At 56.4% G+C, this 18,460-nt stretch overlaps 1 protein-coding gene across 3 annotated transcripts; it reads right to left on the bottom strand.

Annotated features, from left to right (window-relative positions):
• Positions 1 to 749: 749 nt before the first annotated feature.
• PDLIM4 (PDZ and LIM domain 4) lies at positions 750 to 15,357 on the bottom strand. Of its 3 annotated transcripts, none has more exons than XM_010981254.3 (7): positions 15,185 to 15,357; positions 10,272 to 10,423; positions 6,432 to 6,513; positions 2,031 to 2,212; positions 1,663 to 1,826; positions 1,210 to 1,327; positions 750 to 1,071 (listed from the first exon to the last, which is right to left on the bottom strand). In XM_010981254.3, the coding sequence occupies exons 1-7, from the start codon at positions 15,275 to 15,277 to the stop codon at positions 867 to 869; spliced, it is 996 nt and encodes a 331-aa protein (XP_010979556.1). In that variant the 5' UTR covers positions 15,278 to 15,357; the 3' UTR covers positions 750 to 866. The 3 variants fall into 3 exon arrangements, with proteins under 3 accessions (XP_010979556.1, XP_031304836.1, XP_031304837.1); XM_031448976.2 differs by lacking the exon at positions 15,185 to 15,357 and adding an exon at positions 8,197 to 8,369 and having other exon boundaries at positions 10,272 to 10,353; XM_031448977.2 differs by lacking the exon at positions 1,210 to 1,327 and having other exon boundaries at positions 858 to 1,071; positions 15,185 to 15,336.
• Between the last annotated feature and the right edge of the window lie 3,103 nt (positions 15,358 to 18,460).

Here is an 18,460-nt window from a genome sequence, read left to right as displayed (position 1 = left end):
TGTGCGACCGAGCTGTGAAAGGCTCAAGGCCCCCCACCACGCTGTCACCGCCAGGCTTCGGAGGAGGAGTGTTTACTTTTCGGCTTTGGAGGAGAGTGTTCTTTTCTTTCTAAAATCTTTCTCTCTCCCCCTCTCCCTCTCCCACACACAAACATACACACGCACGCGTGCGTAAGCGCCCCCTGGTGGGGAGAGACAGGAAGGGGAAGAAAGGAAAGACTAGAGTAGGCAGGGGCCGGGTGGGAAGGAGAAACCCGGAAGAGTGAACGCGAAGATTGCCGGCAGGCAGATTCCACCCACTGTCTGGGAGGCAGTCCGGGTGATCTCCGCAGTCAAATCCCCCGCGGGGCAGTCCCTGCTGCGGCTGCTAGGGGCCGCCCGCGCTCGTGCTGCTGCACAGACGGAGCCTTTCCTGCCTGTGCTAGCCTTTGCCATAGCTTTGTACAGTTTCTCCCCCTTGCAGAGCTCTTCGTTCCCACATCCCTTAGTTCTCAGCTGATACCTTTCCTCACTCCACCAAGGTCAAACCCTTTGGCATGATGTCCCCTTACAGCACCTCATACCTCACCTCCCTATTAATAGAACTGACCTTGTGTTTCGTGTCTGCCATCCACCCAGGCTGTGGCCTCCTTGAGGACAGCACAGCACCTGTCTTGCTCGCCATTGCACCCAGTGCCTAAGAAAATGCTTGGCACCTAAACACTCGGGAGCCATGGCCTAAACTGGAGGGAGGCAGGCCAGGGCACTGATACGGTCGAGGCCAAGCAGAGGAAGTTTATTAGGCAGGGCGCAAACACATTATTTACACGGGCCATGCAGGGACATTAAAAGAAGCAGAGGTGGGGACGGGAGGTTTCGGGAGCGGCTCAGACGAGTTCCACCTTGGCATTGGGGTACACGGCCACCACATCGTAGCCCTCCGGAGGCTTCACGCGCGCCTTGGCATGGCTCTCACAGTAGAGCCGCTCGTCCAGAAAGAAGTAACCGCGCTGCTTGAGGTTCAGGCCGCAGTCGCTGCACATGAAGCACTCGGGGTGGTAGAGCTTGTCCCGTGCCTTGACGATGGTGCCCCTGATGGGAGACAGAAGAGAGCAGAGTCTGGAGCTGACAGATTTGCCAGCAGGCCCTCACCCAGGGCCTTGGGAGCAGTCAGGAGACTGCTGGAGGGGGTGGGGAAGGCGGGGAGGCACAAGGCAGGGAGGTACTCACACAATGCCGTGGCCGCAGCGCGTGCACTCGGGAAGCCCCTGGAGGCCACTAAGCGGCGCGCCCAGCTTGCTGGCCGTGGGCTTGAGGTTCCTGGGGCTACCAGGCCCAGGTCGTTCCCCTGAGAGCCAGAGCACGATTGGTATGAGCCCGGTGTGGAAGTCAGAAAAGGGAAAAACTTCACTTCAGTGGAATGTGGGGCTGGGCCCTGATTACAGAGCTACCGCCACAGAGACTGGGAAGGAGGGTGAGAGGGGTGAGGTGAGGGGCCGCGACAGGGGTGGAGTGGGAATCAGAAAGCACCTGCGCAGTGAGGAGTGTGGGAACACCCCCAGGACACGGGGAGAAGCTAATTGCCAGGAGGGGGGACATGGGGTCGCCAAGGCATGGCTGGGGCAGGTTAGGGGGTGCCATTGGTACCTCAGGGAGTGAGAAGGCAGGTGGGTAAAGCCTTACCGCCCTCGCCGGCCTCTAGCATGCCCTGCAAGTAGCGGAAGGAGCCTGACTGCTTGGGCGCCGCAGCCATGGGCTCAGCAGGCTCCCGGAGCATCCTGTACACCTCTGAACCCAGGTCGACTCCACAGTCACGACTCCGCGGAAGGCCTCTGGCTGGGTCGTTGCTGGGGGAGAGAGACGCACGAAGGGGCAGAGTTGCAGTACCAGCCTTCAGTCTGCCAGCTCAGGGGTCTACTGAGGTTTCATGGGTCAGCTGAGACCCAAGGATCAAGTGTTAGGGGTCAGTATGGGACCTGGTGTGAGATTCGAGGGATTAGGGATTAAGATGGGACCCAGGTACGGCTACAAAGGCTGTGCCTCTGTACTACCTGTGGGATGGAGACACATGCAGGTTGCTCATCTGGGCCAGTAAGGTAGCCTCACTGCTGCTGCCGTTGTGAGGGACTGGGAGGCGAGGTGGCTGCCCGTAAGGAGATCCCAGGGCTGGTCTGCCATCTTCTGGTCCAGTCCCGGTGGCTGAGGGCCGCCTGCTGGTTGCTGGACTGCCATCCTAGGAGAGAGTGGGGCCTGAGGTGCTGGGAGACCCTCTGGGCGTAGGGTCTCTGGCCATTCCTTGTACACCCACCCAGGCCTTCTTGGATGTTGGTTGTCTCCCCTTGTTCTGGCATCTCTGGGCTATGTTATCCAGCCAGGGAATGAATCTGTAGGGAAAGGCTGAGTTTTGGGCCTGGTTCAACCCCTGCAGAAATAAGAAATGCTCATAGAAAGTCAGACACAAAAATCTGAGTGCCTAAGACTCACCCTTGGCTCAAGAACCATGTGGTGGTTCTTACTACTAGTACCTGTGAGGAATGGTGTTGGGGAAGGACTATCCCAAGAAGCTTTTTAAGGCCAGGATTTCTGGAGCAGAGAGTGTGGCTTCCTTGCAGAGATGGTCCTGGTGTCAAGCCTTCTTACCTGCCAGAATGGTGCTAGGCACTGGATGGGCCCAGGGCTGGGAACACAAAAAAGGAACTCCTGCTCTGCAGCCAGTGAGGGTCATCAATTGTTGTGTCCCAAGGCCCTTTGGTGGGGGCAGGCTGAGGTTTAAGGGTGCTATTGTGAGGTCATCTCCCTCCAGGCTGGTGTTTTTGCCCCCATCTCCTGCTTCCAGGCCAAAATGGGTGCCCTTCTGTAGACACAGCAGATGAGGGGCAGAGGCTGTGCCATGGCTCAAGGCTCCCCACTTCATAGCCAGCCCCTGGCTGAAACATTTGGGCCTGAATAGCCCATGGGAAGAGGGCAGTACCTTTGTGGGTGTGGATCTAAATGGGGACTAAGGATCTCCTTCCCTGCAGACTCCAGGGCCTTGTTGTCCCTAGCTTGCAGGCACACAGGCCTGCCCTCAGCAGTGTGATAACAGGCATGTACACTCTCACAAGTACATTTACAGCCATACCTATGCATGAAGGCAACACACGTGCATCAGCCAGTCCACCTACATATACCTAATCTTACAGACACATTTACATATACTTGGAGCCAGTGCTCGTCACACTTGCGATGACCATGGTGGCCTCCATGGCTGGGACAAGGTTGGTGGCCAGAGCACCCTGCTGTTGCTGCTTTCTGCAGGCTCTGAGTGGGGTGGGAGCATGGGGAATGGGCAGACCAGCAGCTGAATGAGGGCGATGCCCCTGCTCTCCCACCCCAACAGACAAAGGAGAAGGTCTCTCACTGCCCAGGTGGGCCCCCATCAATGAGGCAACAGCAGCAGAAAACCCCTTAACCCCACAGGGCCCGAGAAAAGACCCTGAGAAATCCGAGCACTCCCGCACATATGTCTGCAGGGCAGGCAGGCAGGCGAGTCTGGCCTGGCCTCTAATGGGGACCAGATGGGCCATGGGCCGTGGGGGCAGGGCTGGGCCCCTTACAGAGGAGGCTTCAACAGGAAGAGGGAGTCAGGGAGAACCTGGAGGAAGGAGGCCTTCACTCACTCCCACCCAGCAGGGTGTGAGACTCTATTGCAGGGTCATCAGAGCCACTGCCCCTCCCATGGCCACCCATGCAGCAGCCTCTCTAGGTCTGAACTCAGTGGTTAAGACACGTGGCAACCTCAGCCTTGTTTGCATCCCAGCTCTATCAGTCACTCACTGAGTAAGTCATCTCACCTCTCTGAACCTCAGTTTCTTCGTCTGTGAAATGGAGAACATGGTTTCTATATCAAGTTCCTTGGGATAAAATGAGACAGTTGCATACAAAGCACTTACCATAGTAACTGGCACAGAGCAAGTGATCATCGGATGAATGGCTGTCATGAGCATTCCTGAACCCCTATTCCTGCATTTTCCCTCTTCAGGTGTGTAGTGGTACACCTAGTACCATGTGCTCCTTGTGTCTGAGTACCTGCCAGCTGCTGATTTGGTTGTTGAAGCCTCAGTGTGTTAGTCAGCAGAATGAGGGTAACTGTCAGCTTGTTCATCAGCTCCCACAATGACTATAGTCAGAATCTGGGACACTCCCACAGAGATGGGCACCAAATCCAGGTGAGCAGGTGACAGCTCCCAAAGGCTGAGCTCCAACTCTCCGCTGGCCTGGAGAGGACAGGCTGAGCCTGCACTGCCTGCTCCACCTGGCTTGCCTTAACCCATCACCTGGTTCTCAGCTCAGATGCCACTCTCTTCAGGAAAACTTTCCTGATCACCCTCCTTCCTCCATTCTGGGCTGTGTTCCCATATTAAGGGCCAACAGAAGGAGTCTCCTATGACCCTATATGGAAGGTGAGCCTGAAGCCCCATTTGGCACACATCTTACTTGGTGGGGAGTGCCAGGGTACTTTGTGCTGGTATAAAGGCCAGCTGTGGTTCTCACCTCCTCCAATGACTCTAGCTGGGCCCATCCCCCTCCTGTATGCAGGCAGAGGATGGGAGCAGTATGGGGACAATGGGCCCTGTGTCTGTGTTACTGAGGACATTGCCCTGCAGGGGCTGGATGGGGGTGTTTCTGTCACCACCCATGGAGCTCATGACCTTTTAAGTACAAAAGGGGGACAGCAGCTGAGGGGCTGCCCTGTTGCTTGTGGAAAATCCCTCCACTTCCAGCCTGAGCCACCAGCAGCCTGATCCTCCAGGAGGTCAATGAGGGCAAGTGTGAGGGCAGGGGGAGTTGCTCTTTAGGCCCCAGCCCCCCAGGCCCACTGCCCCAGAGCCTCTCCTGGAGGACTCAGAGACCTGAGCTTCAAATTCCAAAGCTCAGGCTCCCTTGCCTTATCCGTCTGGGCACTCGTACATGAAAACTAGGGCTCACACATGAGCTGGGGGCCTGTGCTCTGCTGCTCCCATCTGTCTGGCCCATGCCAAGCCTGGTCAGCTTGTCTATGTCCCCCAGACCCCATCCGCATGGGCTACCAGAATAAGCTTCTGAGACACAGTTGTGGCCACAAATCTCTGCAAGAACAGCTGAGGTCCTGTGTAGAGGAAACCGAGGGCCTCTTTGTGGCCCTGCCCCATTGTCCACCCTCACCTCTGCCTCTCACCCCCTGGGACTTCTCTTTCCTCTGAACCTATGGTGCACAATTTCACCTCTGGGCTTGTGTGTGCTTCTTGGTATACTTTCTCTCTCTATGCCCCTTTGCCTGCCTTATTCTTTCCAGGCCTTCAGGTCTTGGTTTGGATACCCTCTCCTCTAGGAAGCCCTCTCTGACTCCTTGGTTGAATCATTTGCCTAATCTAGACTCCTTTGACCCCTGGCTTCTGCCATCTCAGAACTGCTAAGTGCCTCTCACCTTCCAGAGCAGGCCCTCCTTGCATGTGATAAGCACCTGGCCTCAGGGGTGCCAGCAAAGGCAAATAGGGAACAAATTTCAGAGCAAGATGGGAATTAGGGTAGATGGCAAGGGAGAGGCCATAGCAGATCCTTCCCTCTCATATAGCGAAGACTCCATGAGAGAGAGTGGACACAAGTAGTCCCAGGAAGCCATGGTCCCACATGCTGGGTCCCAAGTTCTGGCTCCATCACAGACCATTTGTCCTTGCCCCCACTTTGTGGACCAGAGATACTGAGTTTGCTCTGGATACCTCAGCATGCCCACTTGGCTACCTGTCAAGCCCATGGCAAAATGAGGCCCTAAAGCAGCCTGGCCCCCATCATGCTCCTTGAGGACAGCACTGTAGCTGTGACTCCTATCATATACAGACTGAGCAGGCAGGACAGCAGCCAGAGGTCTGCTAGCTGTAATCACAGGATGGCCAGGAGAAAACTTTAACCTTGGATAGGGCAAGGCAATGCCTTACATTCTAAGGTTGGCTCTGGCCACCTAGGTGCCCAAGGCTAAGATGTGACAAAAGAGTGTCCCATAGCCTGAGACCACCACAGCCTATGGTTGCCCCCCAATCCACCCACAAGCTTGGTGAGCTTGCCCCCACCCCCACCCAGAAGCCTGATGGCTTCCTACTGGTTGGCATCACTCGGCAACAGAGTGAAACCCAGCTGGGTGGACACTAGCCCTGGGCCAAGGCTAGCCCAGTCCCCGCCCACCACAGGCACCTGTGTCCCAGAATCCAGGACTGCTGGAGTACAGACAGAGCCCCCAGCAGGTACATATCACCTGGGAGCACTGGATGGGGCATGGGCATTGCCCAGAGAAGCTTTCAGTTTCAGTCTCTGGCCTGGGCATCTGAGAGCCACAGTGAGGACATCCAGTGCAGTTAAACCTGTGGACTAGGCCTGGCCCCTTTGCCCTGAGCTTGCTCTGAGCCAGGCCAAGCCAGACAGGTGGTGTCTGTACATACCTGGACCTCAGGGTCGATGTGGCTCCTGTGTGCATGAGCCTTGCTGTCCTCTGGGGTACTGGGCCAACTCCTGCCTTCAGGCCTGTGACAGGAATTAGGATGGTCAGAAATCTCTGCTTACTAGCCCACCATGCCTGGAAACTAGGACCAAGAGGGTCCTGGGGTCTGGGCCCAGGGCCACCCAGGACCGGGCTTCGTAACTCTGCATGAATAAGGATACCGCCCAACTCTTCCCTCTGCACTAGAGTGGTGGCTGTTGCAGCAAGGAGACACAACTCTAGATCTGCCACCCACCTGGTGAGGGCTGTGCATCCCTTCCCTACCTGCTGCTCCTTCCCTCTCTGGTCTGGCTTTTAGAGAGGATTCAGCAGAATCCCTGCAGCTTCCCCACTCTTCCGCCCTCTCTGTGGCCTATGGAAGCTCCGCATAAAGAGGGCCCAGCTCACGGCAGGACAAGCCAGGCCTTACACACTGATCAGCTAGAAGCCCATCCACTCATCCCTCTTCCATCCACCATCTCTGGCCGGGCCTGCGAGTCAGGCATCTGTGGGCTCCGAGGGAGGTGGAATGGAGGCTCTGAGCAGTGCGCCTCCCCTCCTGCTGCTGCCGGCAGAGTCATCACCAGTGTCTGCCCAGCCCAGATGGGAAGCAGGCCATTAGGAAATTCCTGCTTCGCCATAGAAACCAAAAGCCAAACACCACTCAGGAGAGAGAAAAACATCATAAACCTGCCATAAGCAGGGCAGGCGGGGCCAAGAGGCTACAGGCCTGGGGCCCCGTCCTGCCACTGAGTAGTCCTGTGAGAAGGCAGCCCAGGAGGGTGCGTGGTCCCTGGATTGGCGGGTGGGTGTGAGTGAGACTGGTTAGACCAAAGGGGAATAATGTCCCCACTCTACCCCAAAGGGCTTCCTGGGTCTTCTTGGGGTCTCACCACTTCACTAGCAGCTCAACCCTGCTCCTCTCCACCACTCAGCAGAGGATTTTAACAATCTGACTACACCTGTAGTCCACACTCACTCTGCAGTTCCTTACCCTTGCCCATTCCTTGGTCCCCTGCAGGCTATCCCTCTCCTCTACAGCCTTCTGGAGGCCTGTGGCACTAGGGCTCTGCTGTCCCACCCCCACTGGCATCTGGCTCCAGCCCCCTCAGCCAGGCTCCCAAGTGACTGCCCTAACTCAAAGCTCTAACCGTGGCCTCTATCCACCCAGAACTCTTCTGGGATAAACCTAGGACACCTCATGTAGCTATTTGGCCTTATACTTCCTTGAAGTTCTGCCCAAAAGGAAAGTACAAGGTCAGAGGGTACAAAGTACCTAGAGCCATGAGAGTGGCCCAAGGCATCAGATCAGAATGAAAGGCTTATTCACGAGTCAACCTCTACCCCTAGGTTTCCACTTCAGGCTGGGCAGGTGGCTCCAACTGCCATCTTGAAGCCCACCAAAGGGTAGGATGTACAGATGCATCTTGTGCCACATGTAGTGGGTGACAGGGACCCCACCACAGGCCCCAGGGTTGGAGTTGATGCCAGGAAGGTCCTGGACCTACAGAACATGCCCAGAAATTGTGGGTTAGCTTGGATTGCTGGATACCTGGCTTTGAGTTCCAGACAAAGTAAGTGTGCCAGGGAAGCTGGGCCTTTACTTCACTTTTTATCCTGAGAAGAAGTCTGTGGAGGATTAGAGCTCTTTGTACGCAGGTAGGGAAGCTGGCCTGGGCAGAGTTCTGGGGGTGCTGACACAGAGTACCTCCCTCCAACTAGCTTACCAGGCTTCCATAGAGAACATGGTGTGGGGTGGTCTTTGGGGCCCAGGCATAAGTCCTGGCATAGCATGCAGGATGTAGAGCAGGGTCAGAGGCCTTGCAGTTGAGAAGGTACCCAAGAGAAGAGATGCTGGCCCAGAAGGTCAAGGTGCCCTTGTGTCTTGATCCCCTAGAATCTGCATGTGTGAGAATTAGGGATAGGGGCCTGGAGGACAGGACCCCAGTTTTCATCCTGACTGAGCAGTCCTTGTATGTCATCATCACTCAATCCCAGATCACAAAACAGTCCCTATTTTGAAGTTGAGGAAGCTAAGGGCTCTGAGATTAAATTACTCGCGGGAGGACAGCACAGTTCTCGAGTGCAGAGCTGGGACTAGAACCCAGATCTGTGATAGGAAAGGATGTGCTTCTCACCTGCTCCATGGCCAGGCAACATTTGGGGGCCAAAACACCCCGAGTGGAACAGGTCAGTGGGCCCTTGGCTCCGTCCATGCCTGGCTTGGAACAAATGACCAGGAAAGGAAGGAAGGTAGGGGGACCTCCACCCTACCCCCCGCCACCCTCCCCTGACATCATTCTCCCTGCGGATCTCCTGACTCAGGGCCCCTGTGAACCTCCCCTGCCCTCTGCCCCACTACTACCAGGGCTTCCCTTGTTCAGCCACGCAAAGTCAAGGCTGGAGGTGAGTCAGGGCCCAGGAACCAGGCCAAGTTGGGTGGACCCAGAGGCTGCTCGTGGGCAGAGCAGTGCTGATGTTTCCCCAGCCAGCTTATACCTGTCTCAGAGAGGGTGATGAATGTGATTCTGCTTTATGGAAAAGGAAGCCCAGGCTCATAGAGGTCATTTAGTCTACCTAAGATCCCATAGAGCCTGGAAGAGGGCCAGCTCTGCTACACTCCCGGGCGAGGGCCTCCTCACTGTGGGCCAGGTGGAGTGTATAAGGCCTTGGACTTGCAGCTGGGCCCACTCAGCGCCGAGAGCAGAGTCAGGGGTCCTGACTCTGACCCAGACCTGGGCCAGACACAAATGCAGGCTACTTCAGAAGCCTTCCCACCGTTTAATGACTTAGAGCCATTGGATTACCTCCTGCCCTGCCGGCTCTAAGGTCTGGTTGGCCGTGCTGTGGTTTGGGGGAAAATTCGCCCACACACATCCCAGGGGGTCATGGAAAGTCCCTGTTAACAGTGAATGCGGCAGAGCTGAGCAGTTATGTCTGACTTCTCTGGATCCAGGCAAGATGGGGGCAGGGATATTCCTCTGAGCCAGGACCCAGCCAATTGCCATCAGTCTGAGGAAGGCTGAAGATGCTCCAGGTACACCTTCAATCCTGGACTATGTACAGGGCATAGACAGGGCTTCGTGACTTCCAGTCCTCCCCTTCATACTGGGCTGTGTAACACTGCACAGTTCATGGCATCAGATTTTAGCTGGGCAGAGGCATGGGCCATACAGAGTGGGGACAGTTGAGGCAGGCAGCTGTGGTGCTGGTAGGAGTGGTCAGCAGCCAAGGAGAGGAAGTGGCGTCTTTGGGAGTGAGACAGACTCAAGGTCAAATCCTACTTCCCCATGGCCTTGTGTGTGACTCTAAGACCCCTCTAAGGTTTCTGAGCCTCAGTCATCTCACGTGTAGACTACATTAGGTTTTACCTTATCAAGTTAGTTTGAGTGTTAAATGAAATGTTAAACAAGAAACTTCTCTGAACTGGTCATCAAGCTGGTCACTCAGGGGTGGGAAAAGGACTGAAATCGTACACCCCTCACCCTGTCCAAGGCCACCCATGGCCTTACTTCAGCCCTGACTTTGGGCTGCCTACCCCCTGCCATAAGTCCCCCAACACAGTTCCAGCCCCGAGTTAAAAGGGGGCTTCTTCTCAAGCCACCTGCATCTCCAAACAGTGCCTGCCAAGCCCCCATAAAAGTGCTACTCCTTAGGACTGGGGTGCCAGGAAGCTGAGGCAGAGAGGCCATGTGAGGCTCAGCTCACCCAGGATGCAGGCCACCCATCACTTATCCTCCCCTAACCACCCTCCAGCCTGCCATCATCCTGGCCCAGTCTGCCCTATATGCATAGGGCATACCTGCTCACAGAGAGTGTGAGGTGGTCATTGCAGCCCTTGATGCGGTTCTGTGCCTCCAGGTGTGTCATGAGCTCTGTGCTCTCACCATTGATGGCCTGAATCAGGTCTCCAGGGCACAGAGCAGCCAATGCAGCCTTGCTGCCAGCATGGACCTGTGGATAGACAAGCCAGATGGCTGGGTATTGGTCATTATGTGGCCTTGCTGCAGGCTCTGCTCTAGACCCCTTCCAACCTCAAAACCTGGCAAAGGTGGCCCTGATGCCAGCGTGACCTGTGAGTGGGCAAGCCACAGGACTGGCTGACTTCCCACATGGGCTTGCTGGAGCCTCTGCTCTAAACACTCCCAACTCCAGCACCTGGAAGTCTGGTGGGATATGAGTGCATATGAGAGGGGCTTCCTCTGGGCTGAGACAGGTGGGGTGTCACTCTTGTAGCCTGTATACATAACCCAGGTCATGCAAGGGACACATAGGGTCATGTGCTCTCAAGTATATACAGAGTGTGGACATGCCACATATACCCTGCATTGCCCCACCCAGCCAGACCACATAGCAGCCCCTTGACCTGACATTCAAACCCTTAGCAACCTTGTCTTCCTCCCTGTTTCCTCTCATCCCCAACCCCCACATTCACCTCCACCCACCCACACTCTATTATCCGAATGTCCAGGGGATACTCACTCACTCAAGTAAATATCTCTCACCTCCACACTTCTGCAGATGCTGTTTCCTCTACCTGAAACACTCTTTCCTGACTACCAGCTTACTCCTCCTCATCCTTCAGGTCTCAGGCTCTCAGCAGAGGCCATTTTCCCTGGGAGCCTCTCCTTTGGGGTCCACAGTATCCTGTGCACCCCCTTTACCACTCTGCTTCCCTAACATTGTTAGTGCCTCATTCTGTGTCATCACCTCTCCCAGGCAAGTCAAGGGCCGTCTACTTCTAGCTGCCAATCTGCATTCCCAGGTCACAATTTTACCTCCCCTTCCTCTGCAGGACAGGCACTCATGCCACCCCAGTGCCACTACTGACCTCAGAGTGTCCACATCTGGAGACTCCAATGCCAGTTCCTTGATGTGGGCCACATGAGGGTGGGGATAGGCTCACAGGAAGCCTGAGTAAGCATCCCAGGGGAATTCTGGCAACAGGGCATTCTTTACCCTGTCCCTGGTCCCAGCACAGCCTTTGGAAAGAGACTTCAGGCACCCTCATTCTTACCCAGCCTCTCCAGTGGTACCCGGCTGTAGCTCAAGAGCTCTTAGTGACACTGTCCCTACTGGGGTGGGAGTTCTTGGAAACCTAGCCAGGCTCAGCTTAGCCAGTTCTCTGTAATGAATAGACAACACTGAGGTGCTGGCAGCTACTTGGCTGTAGTCCTGGTGTGGGCACTGACTGCCAAGCTGACGTGCCCTGAAATAGGCAGCACCAAGGAATGTTCTTCTGGAGCATGATACCCTCAGCCAACCAGCCCAGCATTAATGTTCACTTATAGGACATGGCTACCTACACAGGCCTGTCCTCCTGGGGGAGGCACACACTTGGCACCATCCCACCCTTCCCTCAAGGTCTTGCTCCAGGTCCCCTCTCCTTCATGGATTCCTGCTCTGTGACATGGTGTGGGCCCTGTGCTTTAGCTATAACTACCTCATGGCAACCTCTTAACCATCTAGTGAGACAGAGGCTTGTTCTCATCCCTATTTACAGATGAAGAAAGAGAGGCTTGGGGGAAGGGACACCTTGCCCCAGTCCCCATGCAGGAGAGGAGTCTTTTTCTTCAGGGGGGTGGCTAGCTGCTGGATGATTCAGCCAGCACAAGGGGTATATTCAGGCCCCTGTGGGTGGAGGAAGTTCTCGAAAGCAGGGGTGGCTGGGACTCTGCCAGTTCTGCTAGCTGTGCTAGTTCTGGTCAGAGAGGGCATGGGGCCAGGAAACCATGACTCTCCCAACTGCCTTTATATGCATTGTCTCAGTAATCCTCAAGCAAGCAAGCCTATTTCCTAGATAAGGAAACTGAGGGCCAGAGAAGTGCAGAAGGACACTCAATTGATAAACAGTAGAGTTAGGATTTCAATCCAGGCCCAGGTGATTTTCTAAAAAAAGTGAGGGGAGTGAGGTGAAAAGAGAGTGTCCCAGGTAGAAGGATCAGCATGTATAACGGCTCATCTGGGAGTGAGAGTAAAAGCAGGCTCCTGTGGCCAAAGCATCAATGATGAGGAGAGAGTGGAAAAGATGAAATCAGAGAAGAAGCAGGGACCAGATCTGGGGGCCTTGTAAGCCCAGATGAGAAGCTGGCATTTCTCCTGGGTGGTTGGCAACCATGGAGGAGTCTAAACAGGGAAATCATGGACAGAGCGGAATTCAGGCTGATCCTTCTGGCTGCTGAGTGCAGGTTAAACAGACTGAAGAGAGAGGGAAGCAGAGAGGTCAGCTGGGAGGCTGGGCCATGAACCAGTCCCCTCACCTACAGCAGCTACATTCCCAGCCCCTGCGTCACTCTACCCAGCCTAGACACTGAGGTGGGCTGAGGGCCACAGAGTCGGGTGCCATGTGGTCCTGTACAGTCGTACAGGCGCCAGACAGGCCTGGCTTCCCATCCCTGCTCTGCTTCTCTGGATACATTACCTTAGCCTCTCTGAGCCTCAGTGTCCCTATTCCATAATGTGAGGCCAGAGGGAGTCCTTTCTTTTAAAGGCTGTTGTGAGGACTTCTTGAGACAATCAGGGCAAAAAGTGCTGACAGGGAGTTGGGCACAGAACTAGTGGTGCTCATTCCAAGCACCAGTTTCTGGGGACCTGGTAGCAACACCATTAGGATGGGCCTGGAATGCTGTGGATGCTGGGGCAAGGCCAGTGCTCATTACAGTCTGTGGGGAAGGGATACTGGACAGTGTTCTTGGGGGGTTCCCTGGGGCTTTGTGGGTCAAGGTTGCCCAGCCCCAGGTCTTTCAGGCAGCCAGCCTCCTCTCTGTCTGAGTATGGCTGTCCCCACTGGGTGGGGGAAGCCCCGTAAGCATGGGAGGGGTTAGACCTTGAGCCCCCTGGGTGAGGACACTCCCACACACCGTCAGTGTCTGTAGGCCTGCCCTTGATGTACCTGCTGGGCAAGCTGTGGCCTGTGCCTCCCCAGCCCCATAAATCTCCTGGAATCCCACCCAAACACAGGCTCAGCCATCCTGGCTCCTCGGGCCTGAGCTGCTGCTGCGTGACTTTGGGGGACAACAGGGGTGGGGGGATTCTTCCTGGCAAACTCTTTCCCAGACTGCCTGCCTGCCAGGGGCCTGCATCTTGATCAGCTCCAAACAAGGCTGCCACTGCTGCTGCTGCTGCTGCTGTGACGTGTGGAGGCCTTCCCTAGGCGGGCAGGCAGCCGCGTGGGCAACAGATGTCTCTGCTCCCTGCCGCCTGCGGCCGTCAGCCGCCGCCACTGAGCCTGTCAGCAGCCTCACGCCCAGGGTGCCTGGCCTGCTGGCTGGCCTAGCACCCCCACTAGCCCGTCTTGGTGGACACACAGCATAACACACAGGCAGACACAGATAGGTGCGCGCATACGCACGCGCGCGCGCACACACACACACACACACACACACACCCAGCAGGGCTCCCTCAGGGAAGGGGGAGATGAAAGACTCCCGGAGGTGTTGAAGGCCCACCTCACTCAGCCCTAGGGATCTAGTGGCCGTGGGGTGAGGGCAGATGTGGGAATCCCCCCAGGACAGCTGGGCCTGCCTGTCACCCTGGTCCCCAGAAATGGGATTCCATGATTCCATGCTCCATCGGGTGTTCATCGCCTCCCAAGACCTGGAAAGAAATCTCTGAAAGCCCAGCCAGCTTGGTCCAGCCCCAAGGCAAGAGGTAGTGGAAGGGTGAGGGAAAGTGTTCTCAGTTCCCCTGACACAGGGCCCTGAACACTAGAGCAGCCTATGTTGGTGCAAGAGATGGCTCCAGGTCCCCTCCTCTCTTCCCTTCAGACTAGGAGCCCCTAAAGGCAGGGTCTGGGTTCTCTCATCTTCCATTCCCCAGGCTGAGACCCCCAGCAGCAGAGTCTGAGTCCCCTCTTCTGGTCCTTCAAATTAAGCGACCCCAAAGCTAGGACAGGATCCTGTCTTTCCAGATTGGACACCCCCTCTGACAAGGCCCAAGTCGTCTCCTCTGCTCCTCTGTCCTCCTCAGATTAGCCACCGCCCAGGGTTGTGCCCCATCCTCTTCCTCTTCTGTCCTAAGCCTGGGGCAGTGCTTGACCGGAACCTTGAGGAACTGGGCTGAGGCTATCCTAGCCCCTGGTCTGTGTCTTGGGTGGTGGGGTGGGGGGAGTCTCACGACTGCATCATCAAGTTTTCCCTCCCCCTGGAAGCCAAAAATTCCTCCTGGTTGCTTCCTTTTAGGATGACTGAGGTCACGGATGAGAGACTGACCAAAACCAGAGTGGGGAAGTGGATGGATCTCTCTTTTTTCAGTTTCAGAGAGGACTCCAGACCTCCTTGGGGTCGCCCAGCACTGCTGACAGAGACCCTTGATAGAGGAAGGGGTCTCTCAGTCATTTTGCCCTAAATCTTAAGGGTGGGTTTAGTCTGAGCAGCATTTCTGGGCCTCTGTGTATCTGTCCAGACCCCTGGCCCATGACTGCGGTCCTTCCCTGGCCTGCAGTGAGTCCCCCAAAATTAGGCCAGCAGGGAGGCTGGTGTGTGAACTCTTGAGGGGGATCCTCCCAGGGATAGGGCAGGCAGGCCCAGAGGGAGTAGGGAGCGGGTTGGAGCGGTGCTGCTCAGCCTGGAAGCCTCCTCTACAGCCTGTAGGTCACCCAGGCCAACCCTTGGCCTTCGAGCTTCCGGGACGTCGGGGTTTCGGGTCCCAGGTGGACCGCGAGGACGGGGTCTTAGATCCAGGACCTCCCCTCCACCCCGTGGCAGCCGGACTCACCCGCGAGATGGTGAGGGGTACGCTGAAGTCCCGGCCGCCCACCAGGCGGAAGCCCCAAGGCGAAGGGCCGCGCAGGGTCACAGAGTGGGGCATCTCAGGCCGGAGCCGCAGCCGCAGCCGGAGCTTGAGCCGGACACTAAGGAACAGCCGCCGTCGCCGCCGCCGCCTGGATGCCGCGCCCCGCCCCCGGCCCGCCCGCCCGCCCGCCCCCGTACCCCCCTCCACCCGGCCCCCGCCCCCGCTCCCCGCGCGCCGGGATTGGCCCCGCGGTGGACCCGACCCTCCCACTTCGGGGGCTCTGAGGGCCCGCCCCTCAGCCCCTGCTGCCTGCAGCCCAGCACCCCCACGGGGTTCTGAGAGACCCCCGGGCTGGGAGGGCCCCGACGTCCGGAATCCTGCCTCGGCCTCCGCTTTGCCCGCCGCGGACGCAGGCTGGCCGCGGAAGCTCAAGCCTGGCCCTTTGAAGTCGCCTCTACAGGGCGGCGCCCCAGCCTGGGGGAGGACTAGGGGGCAGAAGCAGCCCAGATGGGGGATGGGGCCGCGCCTTGCTCAGAAACCTCCTCTAGGTCCTGGCAGGCAAACCTGCGGCCCCACCCCTCGGTGCAAAGAGTCCTCTGAATAGTGAGCACTGATGGGGAGCCCTGGGCCTCAGCAGGCCTGGGCCAGGGACACAGACCCAGGATGACAGCGGGCAGCGGGAAGTATAGAAGTGGGAGCAAAAAGCTACCCAACCTCATTCGGGGAGGCCAGGACGGCTGTGTGAAAGAGGGGACCCCTGACTTGAGTTTAGAAGCAAGGGGCCCTGTCTTGTCCTTCCAGGTGTAACTGCTTCCCCAGGACGCTCAGGCCTTCTCCAGCTGCCCCCTCCTCCCTCCCAGGCCATCTCCCTGCGTGAATGGTCCACTTTCTTCCTCCCTTGCCAGGAGCTTTGTTTCCCCAGGCTACCTGGAAAAAGAGCAGCTAGGGTGGCTGGGATAGTGGCCCGTGCCACGTGGTGTGAGGGACGTTAAATATCTAAGGAGAGTGTAATTATGGGCAGCCCTTCACTTGGGGCCCTCCATGGTCTTCTCTCCACTCTAAACCATCGTCCTCCAGGAACATCCCTGAACAGCCTTTGCTGGTGCCATGGCCCCATCCACCTCTCTCTGGCTCTCCTGGATACTTCAGTCTGGCCACATCAGGGCAGCACTGTTTGCTGTTCTACACTCTGAGGAGGTCCCTAATTTAGTCATTCTTGACAACTCTGTGCCCTCTTGGCCAAGTTCTGCTAAGGATGCTGCCCTTGGGAGGCTTACAGTTTGTGGAGTAAGATGCATCTATGGGGTCTGTAATACCCCAAGAAGGAAGATGCTTGAGAAGCCCAAACTTAGGGTAGTCCAAGGAAGTGGGGATGCCCTTCAGGATGGAACATGGGTGCCTCTGGGAGGGGGCATGGTGCTGTCTGTTCAGCTGGCAGAGAAACATGGGTGGTGGGTGTGGCAGTTGGGGGGGATGTTTGTGTGTGGAGGGGATGGTGTCCAGACAGCACCAGTCACTGGGCTCCCAACACTGGTGAGAGAGGAAATATATGCTCAGTTCCACAGAGACTGGGTCCAACATGGACAGAGTGGAAGGGCTAGCAGGAGAGCTGGTTGCTGGATGGTCTCTCAGGGGCCTTTAGGTCAGAGACTTCCCAGGACTTGGATCCCACTGAATGACGTGGAGTTTGGGGGCAACTATCACTATCACTGGCTGTCCAAGGATTAGGTGTTCAGCATGACTGGGTGGTCAGATGCTTCAATGAGACTCCAAGAGCTGTAGTAAATGTAAATCGTGCAGAGTTTTGTTGGGGGGGACGTGGGGCCTCAGGAGTCTGTGGAAGTTCCTACCTAAGGCATCCCATAGTGGTTTCCTGAAACTCCTCCTTAGACATGGCTTCCTTCTCCCAACTTATCCACCCCCAGGGACTGTCAACCACCTCCCCCCACCAATTCTGAAATCCCTTCACTGTCTTCCTGTTTACTTCTATTTGTGGGGAGCGTATCAGCCCCCTCCAGAAGTGATACTGCTGAGTATGACTTTCCTAGCTCTTCAGCATCTGGGCATTGTAATCTTTCTCCGAAGGCTTCTCTCACCAGACTGAAGACAGGGGTGAGGTGGGGAGTGCCTCTTCTAGAATCCGGTGTGTAAACTTTCCCATATCATGGTGTAGTTTCTGGGGTAGTTCCAGGGTCCAGGCCAGTCATCCCCCACTGTGGGTCCTTGATGGCATCCCTGACTTGAGAGGCCCACAGCCGATGGCACCCTCTCACTGGACACAGGCCTGGGCTGGGCTGTGCTCCTGGAGACTGGAAGCAGCTCTTCTTAGGGGCCACACAGTTGTCTTACTCCTGAGACAATCTGCGTCCTGGGCAGCAGGTTAGCAAGCTGCTTCCAACCCATCCCCTGTACTCCCTCCAGGAAGCTCTCAGAATCTCCTTTTCACACTTGATGCCCTTGTTCTGGGGGAATTGCTGTATTGCTGAATCCCCAACATGGTGGAGCATCAAGTCATGGGACAATTACAGGGTCTGGAAGCCCTCTCCAAGGTGGGGATGGGGGCAGCTGGGTCATGCCTCAGTTCTGCCCTAGTGGCCTTCACTTGTTTACTGTACACCCCACCAGACATCTGTGCTGCTGGGTATAACCAGACTGCTCACTTCGTGTGTTCTTTACTCATTCAGCAAAAACATATTGAATGCTTTCCATATGCCATGGCCTGTACCTACCCAGGGCTGAGGTAGAGGCACCATGGAGACAGTGACTGTGTGTATTTTATTTATTTATGTTTCTCCAGCACCCACAGAGAGTCTGGCACACAAAGGGTGTTCAAAAACACTTGTTATTGACATTATTATTACTGTTATGGCAACTATTATCTCAGCTCACCCCTTAGGTTCAGCCCAGGGAGAGGCAGAGAGGACATGAGGGAGCCGGAGAGAGGGGGGACTTCTGCTCCTGCTGCCTTGGAGGCACACCCAGTGGCCCTGTCCTTCAGGGCTGTCCCAAGTAGCTCAGGACAGTATGCCCAGGGCTGCTGTGTGCAGCCAGTTAAGTCCAAGGTCAGGAGAATCCACAATACTTTTTCCTTACCGGACTGGCATGCTCCAGGAGGAACAGATACCCTTGGGAGATGCCCTTGAGACTGAGCCTAGGATGAAGGAGAGGGAGGGGCTGGGACAGGAACAACCTCAGGCTGAGGGTAAGGCCAAGCCAGGGGACTGCCCAGATTTAGAAGCAGCCCTGGGTGGGGTGTAT

This window comes from Camelus dromedarius, chromosome 3, assembly GCF_036321535.1.
Source record: "Camelus dromedarius isolate mCamDro1 chromosome 3, mCamDro1.pat, whole genome shotgun sequence".
NCBI classification, from domain to species: domain Eukaryota; kingdom Metazoa; phylum Chordata; class Mammalia; order Artiodactyla; family Camelidae; genus Camelus; species Camelus dromedarius.
This window is presented reverse-complemented; position numbering and strand designations above follow the sequence as displayed.